Source organism: Akebia trifoliata, chromosome 15 (assembly GCF_017979445.1).
Source record: "Akebia trifoliata isolate Shusen 1 chromosome 15, ASM1797944v1, whole genome shotgun sequence".
NCBI classification, from domain to species: Eukaryota; Viridiplantae; Streptophyta; class Magnoliopsida; order Ranunculales; family Lardizabalaceae; genus Akebia; species Akebia trifoliata.
The window spans coordinates 19,239,110-19,251,220 of record NC_141389.1 but is presented as its reverse complement, the minus strand read 5'-3'; the positions used below and the strand labels follow the sequence as shown (position 1 = coordinate 19,251,220).

Here is a 12,111-nt window from a genome sequence, read left to right as displayed (position 1 = left end):
CCAACATGAGAAGAGAAATGCATGGATAACTACCCAAATTGTTCCATTTGATTAAAAGTTCACAATAAATAAATTAGGAAAGTGAATGCAACAAATATATCCCAAATCATTATTCAACAGAAAATGCATGGAAGCCAACCTATGAATGATTTTGCTCTCAGACTCTTCCTCTAGCATCAATAGACAAAACAAAGAAGCAAGAAATATAAATGACTGGTAACCATAAATTAAATATGCACTTCTACAAAATCAATGAAATTGTAGAAACTTTCCAAGTCATAGAAGACATATTGTGCCTACTATACTCAATTTTTAACAAATGAAGCAGGATACACTACAAAAAAGAGGGTTTTAGAGGTTTTTTCTTTGGGCGGTTCTACGAAGCGTTATCAAACGAACAATTTAGGGGCAGTTTCGTTGGAAACCCTCAAGGAACAACAAGAATCTGATGAATGAGAGGCGTTTTCAACGGAAACGCCTCTGAAGAAGGAAGAAACACAATCTGCAATCGATTGAGTTATTTTTAATGGCAAAAATCGATGAAATCGATGGCGATTTTGTGAACCGTCCTAAGAAACCCTAAATGGAGGCTCCCTCTTACAAAATGCCATTAAAGATATGAAAATTTACATTTTCAATTTGGCGCCTTCACGTTCTCAAAATTGGTGGTAAGTTCTTCGTTTCCTCTTCTCTTATCTCCCTCTCTCCCACTTCTACTATATATTTCCTTTTTTCCCTAACAATCTTTCAATCTCACACTCTCTCTCTGTTTTATCTTCGTGGGTTTAGTGTATTTTGGAAGCCATTGTTACTGAAATTCAATAAGAAGAAGAAGAACAAGGAGAAGAAAAGTGTTGATTGCATTCATCTCTCTTAGTTGATCTTACAATCTGAAAACCTTGAAGGAAAAAACAACATATCTTATTATCTATTTATTCTGTGGAAAGAAGAGAGTAATAAGGTACTTCTTATTATCTTTCATTTAAAGATAATTCTAATGAAGGTAGTAACTTGATAAATATTGTTGAGTGTTGATTTCTTAATAACTAGTGAACTTTTGACATTTTTATTTTTAGCATCTCTTGAGTTTTGCTTCTTATTAGGTATAATGCTTATTACATGTTTGTTCAAAGTCCTCAATGAAGTAGAACTTATGTTGAACAATGTTTATGAACTTGTTTATCTATTTATTTATTTTGACTGCTTTAAATGTCCAAATGCTATTTTTATGGGCTGGTTTGATGTCATAGAAATTTGACATTGGGGGAATTTTTTTTTCTGTAGTGTGAGAATTGATCATTGGTAACGACTTTCACACTTGAAAATATATTTTTAGACTACTTTTGGAGTGCTAGATAATATCATAGGATTAAGTAAAGAAGATTAGTTTTGGAAATATGGCCTTATATGATTATCCCCAGAACCAGTATGCATATAAGCCTTTAGGACATATCATAGGATTAAGTAAAGAAGAAAAATGCCTTTTAGATAATTTTTTGTTTTGCTCTAAAAAAGATCCAATAGATAGGAAATATATGTTATCTATAATGAATTGTTTAGCTGAACACTTTAATACAGGTAGAAAAATGCATTTTTCTTCTTTACTTAATCCTATGATATGTCCTAAAGGCTTATATGCATACTGGATCTGGGGATAATCATATAAGGTCATATTCCCCAAACTAATCTTTCCTAATGATTGCCTAGGTTCTACATTCCTAACTGGGGTTTGCTGAATTTGTTGGTTCTGAGGTAATGCAAAGGGCATTCCAGCTCCAATCTGTGGTAACATGGAAGGATGTGGTTGTGGTTGTGGTTGTACCTGCATCATTCCTGTATAAAAATTATGAGGGTAAAAATAAATTAGGGTATCTTGTGGAATCTGTGCATGTGCATTTGGAATAATATGTTGGACTTGAAAAGATAAATTGTTAAAGATATTCTACATTTGGAATTTGTGCATGTGCATGTGCATGAGGGTAAAAATAAATTGGGGTATCTTGTGGAATCTGTGCATGTGCATAAGGGTAAAAATAAAAATTATGAGGGTAAAAATAAATTGTTATACATATTCTACATTTGGAATAATATGTTGGACTTGAAAAGATTTCTATTTGTAAGAGTCAATTACTCATGATTTCTGAATTTTATTTTTGAATTCTTACACCAATTTCATGAAAATAGATTGGAAAACATTTGGAACTATTGAAGATCTTTGCGTTCGTCATTAGTAATAATAAAGCTTCTAGTTATTATGCAGCAAATCTTCGTCGTGTATGTAGCTTTGAAGCTCTCTAGTAAGCAACAAAGGCAGTGGAACAAAGATGAGATCAATATAATATGAAATTAGGCTTGTGGTGATGATTTTACTTCTAATTTTCTCTAAAAAATATAATAAGTATATTTGTTTGGGCATTTCCTATTTTTATTCAGATTTATGAATTGGGTTTGGTTTTCTTTTCATCTTGTTTTTTGGTGTTGAAGTAAAATCACAGTAGGCATTGTGATGCTTTGATCCTTGTGTGCTTCTTTTTTGTTAAGGAATGCTAAGTAGATATTGTAATCAACATGGTTTAGTTTACTTTGTTTGTTGAGACATTATTGCTCAATAGAAATACTTAAATAGGAGAATAGAAGAATCAACAAAGTACTCTCACGATTGTAGTAGCTGAGTTGGTTGCCAATCCCATAGTGAATCCCCCCATCTAAGATTGCTCATTCACAATTGACACAAATAATTTCTATTTTTTTTGTTTTGTTGCACTTCACAATAAGTCAATAAGGCATATGTATAGGGAGAATTTTGTCTTTTGGAATTCAATGTGGCATTCATTCTGTAAAATTATCTCTAATAAAAACTCATTGGGATTTAAATTTTTGAGTCTGTGAGAAATTTTAAGTGGCTGTTATATTTTAAAAAGCTTAGCCTGATGGAAAATTTTTTTGGTTAGGTAGAAGTGAACACCATTCTGATTGGGTGGTGTTGGATTTATCTATATAATAGTTAGAAATGCTCCTGTTAAAAAATTATTTGGCAAATAAGATGTCTTATTTGATTTGCTTTAGATGCATTTATGTTTTCTCCAAGAGTTTTTTCTCTGGATTTTTTTTATATTTCTATATATAAGCATTTAATGGAAGTTATGGTTCTAGATAGAGTGGATTGATGGAACAGGATGTGTGGCCAATCCCATGGGATATGGTTCCTTTGATATTAATGACGTCGATGATAATCTTTAGGCCTTTCTTGTTTAACTTTTGTTTTTTGATATATGCAAGCTAATCCGTCCACATGAGTCTTTAAAAGATGTTGCTCTGAGGATTCTACAAAATAAAATATCTACTGTTCCCATCATCCATTCGAAATAGAATGAATTGTGTCCACAATTATTATGTCTTACATGTCTTTCCGGAATATTAAAACATATGCTTTGTTTAAGATAGGTCTGTTTTCAATTACTTTATCACCCATGGTGTTGTTTACTATTGTAGACACACCCCATTTTTGCACTCGCCTGATTAATCAACTCGTCAATCCGATCGCAATGGTTCCCAATGATGGATGTTTATTCTAATGCTTTATTTTGTTACCAGATATGTTTCAGAAATCCGGATGAGGTATCTCGTACTGACGAAACTTAGAAACCACGCTACGCTAGGAAAATACGACCCCAGGAACATAGAAATCCTCATTTTGCAGACCAAAAAGAAGCTTCACGATAAAAATCACTAAAAATGATCAAATTACCAAAATACCCCTAACATCAAAACAACCCTAGAGCCTACATTACGCTTAGGAAAACCCATTCAAACACATAAAACAACAAATCGAAACCAAATAAATCATTTCGCTAATTTTCACAGAATTTGATAAAATTACGAAAATACCCCTCATAAAATTCACGACCATTTCACACAAAAAATTTCATAAATGACAAAAACCAACATTCTCATTGAATTCCTTATGAAAAATTGATTCCAAAACATCCTGGACCATTGAAAAATGACTTAAAACGTAAAAAATCCTCTCCGATGGTAAAACGGTAATTTTACAACTTTAATAATTAAAAATTTTGAAATAAATAAATAAATCATTATATAACGTAAATTGAAACATTAAAGTCAATCAAGTAAGACTAAAGTCAATATATTAATAGTCAACCAAGAAAGACTAAAGTCAAGATATTAAAAGCCAACCAAGAAAGACTAAAGTCAAAATATTAAAGTCAATCTCATAAGACTAAAGTCAAAACCCTAAATCAAAACCCTAATCTAAACTAATCAAGTCAATCTCATGAGACTAATGTCAAAATCCTAATCTAAACTAATCAAGTCAATCTCATAAGATTAAAAGTCAAAATCCTAAATTAAAACCCTAAAGATTAAGTCCATCTCATGTGACCAAAGTCTAAACCCTAATTGAAACCCTTAAAGAAATCCTAATCAAATCCTAATTCTCCTAAAAAAACTTTATAAATAGGAGCCTCCACATCCTATTTTCGTATCAAAGAAAAAATCCTAGAAAAAGTAAGTGAAGAAGCCTCCACAACCTCCCCCAAAACCCTAATTTTGGAGCCCCAACTCCTTACCTGACACCCCTACTTCGATTTTAGCCTAAAAAACACCTAGAAACCTTTCAAAAACACCCCAAAAATACATAATAAATTCAAAGCATCCAGATCCAAGAAGGAGATACCTTGCCTCGGAGATTAGAAATCAGATCTGGAGACAGAACAAAGCAAGGAGTACGGTGCAAGGAGCAGTTTCACAAGATTTGAGGGAATAGAACCTTTGCGTATCGAAGGTAACATTTTTCTATTTTTTTATCTAGGTTTTGGTCATTAGCAATGTAGTCTTACTTGGGATAAGTAGAGACCGGCATTGGCTGGGCGGGGTTGGTGCCTAACACCTTCCAACCCCGTAATATGATCCCCGGATTCAGATTTTCTGTAGTAGATTAGTTTTCTTATCCATTTTAGAGTCAGTTTGGTTCCTAGACCATAATAACTAGGTGGCGACTCCCAAACCTCAAGGGTTAAAAGCGGATCCACGGACCCCGCGGATCGAGGGCGCTTTCAACTATATCCTCATTTACTTAGTGTGTGTGCGTGTGGCAAAAAAGTTATCTTGTATATACTCACACATATGAACTTTATTTTTTATGCCTTTATGTTCCAGCTCAAGTAAGTTCCATACCCATCGTTGACAATAATGGGTCTCTTCTGGATGTGTACTCTCGAAGGTAAACCACGTTACATTCTCACATTTTGTTCTTTGTATGTTAGTGGAAGTTGTAATGTTGAAATTTATCTGTCCTTTAATTCTCTTTCAGCTTTTCTATTTTTCTAAGGACTTCTAGTGGAAGTTGTAATGTTGAAATTTATCTGTACTTTAATTCGCTTTCAGCTTTTCTATTTCTCTAGGGACTTCTAATCTAAGGGTTAATGTGGCCTTTCTATGTGCAGTGATATAACCATATTGGCAAAAGGCAATGTGTATGCCCATGCTCGGCTTGATCAAACAAGCTTGCATCAAGTAAGTGCACCCTATTAATGTATCATGATAGTCATTAAAGTTGGAGTCCAGCTTACCCATTGAAAAAGAAAAATGATATTCATTGAACTTTATTTAGTGTCTGAACATTCCCTTGTTGATTGGTGCCCCTTTTTCACTAAAAAACTAAGCTTTCTGAGGATAAAGTGGATAATCAGGTGATAATCAGATACCCTAAAATCACAAAGCAGTGAAGAATGACGAACCCGTTCAGATATTATTTCTGCCCTCCCAACCTCACAATCGAGCACCCAATCCTTGCCCCCGAATGTGCCATGTGATGAATGAAATCATGCATCTTGCATTCTATTATATTACCATAAGCATCTTCTTGTACAACTTTAAAAAATGAATTCCACACTAATTCCATGAAATTGTTATTACTAATAACCTCCAAAGTATCATCTTCTTGGTATGATTCAATGATCCCTCAGTAGTCCATAGCTGGATCAGCTTCTCTCTCAATATTGTAATCCTTTGGGAATATCGAACAGTAAGCAAAGCATTGCTTCAGATGTAATGGTAGACGATAATAGCTCGAAATCAAAATAGGTAAAATCTCGTATTCTAGCAAATTGAAAATGTCTGTATCTCTGACCAACAACCACTGGCTTTGCTCTCCATTGAGAAACAATAGGTCTTCAATCACCTTCATTGCAAGAGGTAAACCTCTACATTTTGCAGCAATTTCCTTCAGAGTGATGCCTTCTTCTTGCCCAAGATCAAGTGCTCGATTTTTTAACAGAAACCAACAATCATCATCTGATAAAACCTCCAAATGGTATATGTTATTTGCGTCCATCATCTGAGAGACCTCTCATTTCGAGTAGTTACTATAATTTTACCTCCCAGACAATGTGGTGAACTTAATGCAATGTTTAACATTTCCCAATTCTTGGTACCTACATTCCATACATCATCCAACACAATTAAAAAAAAATTTCCCTATAATACTTGAAAAATATCAGATTCCAAGAAAGGTCCCTGGCTTTCGGTTGCATATTCTATGATCTTACTGATAACTGCTTGGTCATAATTCCACTAAAATAAGAATATAAACACCTAGATTTATATGCTGAATAGGGAATGAGTTAGATTGTGGTGATACAGATTATCTAATACCCCAATTGACATTTTTTTATCTGTTCTGAGTATACTATTTTCAAGTGATCTCCTAATGTTCTTTTGTGTTTTGAAGCAAGGGTGACTACTGTCTCTTGTCAATGGCTTATAGGCCCATGCAATGTTAACTCTGTTGAGCTTCCTAATGGACACTCTTTGAAAAGTGGGGTAATGATTTCGAGTTCCCAACATTTCATGTTGTTCATTCTTCATTGTATCTGTGTACTTCTTGCAGGCAATCTTGATTTACTCTTTTTGGTTGGTTGGTGCATGAATTCATGTAGGTGTTGGTAGAAAGGTGCAAGTATTTGGAAGAAAGTAAATGTCTCAGAATTTGTGTAAACATGTGTAAGCTTCCAATACAGGTCAGTGTTGATCTAATTATATTTATGTTTCCTATATTCGTATCTTTTTTCCTTTGTTGAAAGTTTAAGCTTGATAATTTCCTGCATTCATAGAGACCTCGGCTTAGTTCAGGTTAGATCTTACTTATATATCATAGGTTGAATTCTCTTGTCATCAATGTTATTACAGTAAGTTTACAAGCCTGTTAATGGTTAGTTTGTTTCTTTTTATTTCATTTTTCTCATTTATGTAGTGCTATCCCATCTATGGTCATCTATAGTCGACTTACTGAAAGCGCCCTCGATCCACGGGGTGCGCGGATCCACTTTTGACCCTTGAAGTTTGGGAGTCGCCACCTAGTTATTATGGTCTAGGAACCAAACTGATTCTAAAATGAATAATGAACTAATCTACTACAGAAAATCTGAATCCGGGGATCATGTTACAGGGTTGGAAGGTGTTAGGCACCAACCCCGCCCGGCCAATGCCAGTCTCTACTTATCCCAAATAAATCTACATCGCTGATGACAAACCTAGATTAAAAAATAATGAAAAATCTTACCTTCGATCTGCAAAAGTGTTATTCCCTTAGATCTGGTGAAAACGGCTCCTTGTACCGTATTCCTTACTTCGTTCTATCTCCGAATTTGATTTCTGATTTTCGAGGTAAGGTATCTCCTTCTTGGATCTGGGTGCTTCGAATTTGTTGTGGATTTTTGGGATGTTTTTGAGAGGTTTTTGAGTGTTTTTTAGGCTAAAATCGAAACAGGGGTGTTAGGTAAGGAGTTGAGGCTCCAAAATTAGGGTTTTGGAAAAGTTGTGGAGGCTTCTTCACCTACTTTTCCTAGGGTTTTTTCTTTAATACGAAAATAGGGTGTGGAGGCTTCTATTTATTAAGTTTTTTAGGAGAATTAGGGTTTGATTAGGGTTTCTATTTAGGGTTTAAACTTTGGTCTCAAGAGATGGACTTAGTCTTTAGGGTTTTGACTTAGGGTTTTGACTTTAGTTTTATGAGATTGACTTGATTAGTTTAAATTAGGGTTTTGATTTAGGATTTTGACTTTAGTCTTATGAGATTGACTTGATTAGTTTAGATTAGAGTTTTGATTTAGGATTTTGAGTTTAGTCTTATGAGATTGACTTTAATACTTGACTTTAGTCTTACTTAATTGACTTTAATTTTGACTTTAGTCTTATTTGATTGACTTTAATATCTTGACTTTAGTCTTGCTTGATTGACTTTAAATTTTTGGAAAACCCCCATTTATTATATCTTTAATTCTTTGGACCCCCAAATGGAGGGGTCCTTAAAGAAATATCTTACGAACCATCAACAATTTTGCCTGAAAGCTTGATTGATCATTTTTTTTGTTCAAATTTTAAAATTAATTTTATTAATATTTCACTTTACATTATTTAATGATTTATTTATTAATTTCGAGATTTTTATTATTAAAATTGTGAAATTATCATTTTATCCTCGGAGAGGATTTTTTAAGTTTTAAGTCATTTTTCAATGTTCCAGGATGTTTTGGAATCAGTTTTTCGTAAGAAATTCAATGGGAATGTTGGTTTTTGTCATTTATGAAATTTTTTGTATGAAATGGTCGTGAACTTGATGAGGGGCATTTTCGTAATTTTGTCGAATTCTGTGAAAATTTGCGAAATGATTTATTTGGTTTCAATTTGTTATTTTATGTGTTTGAATGAGTTTTCCTAATCATAACATAGGCTCTAGGTTGTTTTGATGTTAGGGGTATTTTGATAATTAGGTCATTTTTAATTATTTTTAACGTGAAGCTTCTTTTGGTTTGCAAGATGATGATTTCTATGTTTCTGGGATCGTATTTTCCTAGTGTAGCGTGGTTTCTAAGTTTTGTCAGTTCGAGATACCTCATCCGGATTTCTGAAACATATCTGATAACAAAATAAAGTATTGAAATAGACATCCATCATTGGGAACCTTTGCGATCGGGTTGACGACTTGATTAATTAGGCGGATGCAAAAATGGGGTGTCTGCACTTACCATTTCATTCCTCGACTCTTTTTTCTGAAAGGTTGAACAACTCATGATGAAAATAATAGGAGTAAAAGAAGAGGTTGCTAGATGAAGGGAAGCTTGTGAGTTGGAAGTGGAAGCTGGGAAGAATGTCATTGAAGAGTGTGACAGTGAGGTAAACTCTTCACTGGATGTTGTTAGTTGTTTCCATATTAATCTATGCTTTTTTTAATGCCTACGTTGAAACATGTAATTATATGTTAAAAAAATGTTATCATATATGCATTCTCTTGGTAGCATGATTTGTGCTAGTGTCTGCACCCGTCCAAACATTTCACATTACGTTGTTGTAGTTTGCACTTGGTTTTTGAAGTAAAATTAGGTTTTTTCTGGGGAAAGAGTGTCGACAGATAGTACTTGTAGGGTATTTTGAAGTAGGATTTGGTTTTTTCTGGGGTACGGTAGTTTGTATGACAAAATATTTCATTTGAGTACATGTAAGTATTTAAATGGCTTCTCATTTCATCCTTTGAGCTATATATTATCTCTTAGTTTGGTTGTTGAACAATTTATATGTTTAGGTTTCCTTCATTACTTTAGATCTGGCAGCTATCAAAACCACTTGGCGCCATGGCTGCTGCAAATGCTCCAATCACCATGAAGGAGGCCTTGATGGTGAGTTCTGTTTCATCTGTTCTTTCTAATTGTTATGGATTTCACATTTGTTCTTTACATTTAAGCTGAATTAGTGCTAAAAATCGTATCTTTGGATTGGTTTGTTTATAGTTCAATTTCGTCTTCATTTGTATGATTCTAGACTGCAATTTATTTCTAAACTAGTCCTAGATCTATTAAACTCATAATTTCATGCATAAGTATTTTTCTAATCATTACGTATCAAAAGAAAGGGAAACTTATCAAAAAGTATTTTCTCATGAAAATATTTTCTGTCCTTTCTGGTGAAAATGAATGATCTCCCTGTTGAAAATTTTTCTCATTCCTTTCACTTTCATCAGTTCTAAAGTTATGACATTGTGAGAACCCAACATATCGTGTCAACTAACTAATAGTGCGGTTATTATGAATCAGTCCTCATTGGAGGGTATTCAATGGGTATTAGAACCAGATAGACTAGTCAAGTCAGTGTGTGTGCTTTGGCCTGATTAGTAATTGGATTGTGTTTGGATGATATCATCATCATCATCAAATCCTTATTCTAAAGGATTCATGGTCCGCTAATTGGGTTTGAATACTAATCGTCAAAATTCTTATTTGTTAACTAGACTGATTCCTTATTTATTATCTGGTTACGACTACATATTTCAGACCCAGTTAATGTTTGGGTTTTGATTTTCTTGGACAGGTTCTTGAGCCAGACCCGTTAACACGCCTTATCTTTCCTGATTTGAACATTTAGGCTAAATGTGGTAGCTATTTATTGGTTCCTTGATTTAGTTGGATTACATCTTGTGTCTTTTATTGTCAATCAGTGGACACACACACAAACTAGTTATTCCCTCATCCTTTATTCCTTTATCATCGATTCAAACATTTCCGAGTCTATGTAGGTAACAACTAGTTATTTTAAGTTGTTTAGGCTATCCACTTAACAACTTCAAATGCAGCAAAGGTAGAAAGGATGGACTAGAAGATATGATATTCATGTCCAAATTATTAGGTTTTAAAATACTATCGATCAATGTTTGTGTTACTTATTTTGTTTACAATTCATAGAGTTGCCTCTTTTTTTATAGTGAATGCGTACTTTGTTTTTGGATTTCACAGATATATGTTTTGTAGATTGTAGTTTATGCTTGGTAAAATATTCATTTACAGGTTGTGACATATTTTTATAAACATGTGATAAGTAAAATTTGAGGTGCCAATAGCAACTCTTTTCCTTTATATAATTGTAGAATTTATTTTGGAATGAATATTTTATTAAATTTTTATTACAACATTAGAAGAGGTTTTGAACTGCCTCTAATGGTGTTTTTTTTTTAAAACTAAATTTATTATTAGGATGATTTTTAAACTGCCTCTAAAGTATAAGAACCGCCCTTAAATCATAGTCTTTAGAGGCAGTTTTAAAACTGCCCTTAAATTATTATTATTAGAGGCAGTTTTCAAATAGCCTCTAAAATATAAGGACCGCCCTTCAATCATATTCTTTAGAAGCGGTTTTTAAACTGCCATTAAATTATTATTATTAGAGATGATTTTCAAATAGCCTCTAAAAATATAAAAAAACACCCTTAAATCATTATTTAGAGGTGGTTTTAGAACCGCCCTTAGTTGGCCACTAAAAGGAATCAGCGACGCCACTATAGTGGGTGGTTTAATCGGAGGCGGTTTAGTCGAAATTGGTGGCAGTTTAAAACCGCCTCTAAATACCTCATATTTTGTAGTAATACATCACAAGATGATGAATTATAATTGTAAAATTGCCTTAGTGTGTTCATTTTATTTCACAATATAAAATGAAAAAAAATATTAAGCCATACCTTTCCACATTTAGTGTACCTAGCTTCATGAAGATATTGTGGAATGCTGTTAAGACAAAACAGGTTTCAGTGAGAACATAAATGGAACTACAAAAACAACTTTCTTCAAAGTTAAAATTAATGCCAAAGGTCATCCAATGGATAAAAGAAGACCAAATCATTAAATTGGACAACCAATAGACAAATAAAGCTATATCTTTTTATAGGTAAACATGAGTGCATAACTTGACAAATAGAATGAATTAAAACAAAACATACCCTCATTCCAAAGGAAAGGCCTTGTGATCGCTTTCCATGTCTTTGCCCAATTCTTGTATATCATCAATTTCTGAGGAAAAATTCATAAATAAACAAATAAGACATTAGTTATAATTTATCCAATTAAATGCATTAAATTAAGTCATTAGATTATAAAGATAATTATAATTACCTTGGGTACAATCTTTTTTCTTTCTATTTGGATTTATAGGACATATTCAATTATAGTGTCTAAGTTTATGATAGAATGCACATTTTTTTTTCTTCTTTTGTTGGCTAAACTCAATATTACTTTTCAACCTACTTGTAGTATCAACTTTTTCTTTTTC

General features: G+C 33.2%; 1 protein-coding gene across 3 annotated transcripts; it reads left to right on the top strand.

Moving 5' to 3' along the window:
- Positions 1-750: 750 nt before the first annotated feature.
- LOC147384512 (beta-carotene isomerase D27, chloroplastic-like) lies at positions 751-11,031 on the top strand. 3 transcript variants are annotated; one of them, XM_086426946.1, is made up of 7 exons: positions 751-961; positions 5,179-5,242; positions 5,466-5,535; positions 6,756-6,843; positions 6,960-7,040; positions 9,602-9,695; positions 10,384-11,031. In XM_086426946.1, exons 3-7 carry the CDS (start codon positions 5,492-5,494, stop codon positions 10,389-10,391), a joined length of 315 nt encoding a protein of 104 aa, XP_086283072.1. In that variant the 5' UTR covers positions 751-961; positions 5,179-5,242; positions 5,466-5,491; the 3' UTR covers positions 10,392-11,031. The 3 variants fall into 3 exon arrangements, 2 of the variants coding, with proteins under 2 accessions (XP_086283072.1, XP_086283071.1); XR_015173144.1 differs by lacking the exon at positions 751-961 and adding an exon at positions 4,598-4,804 and having other exon boundaries at positions 6,752-6,843; positions 6,960-9,195; positions 9,621-9,695; XM_086426945.1 differs by lacking the exon at positions 751-961 and adding an exon at positions 4,598-4,804.
- Positions 11,032-12,111: the final 1,080 nt, after the last annotated feature.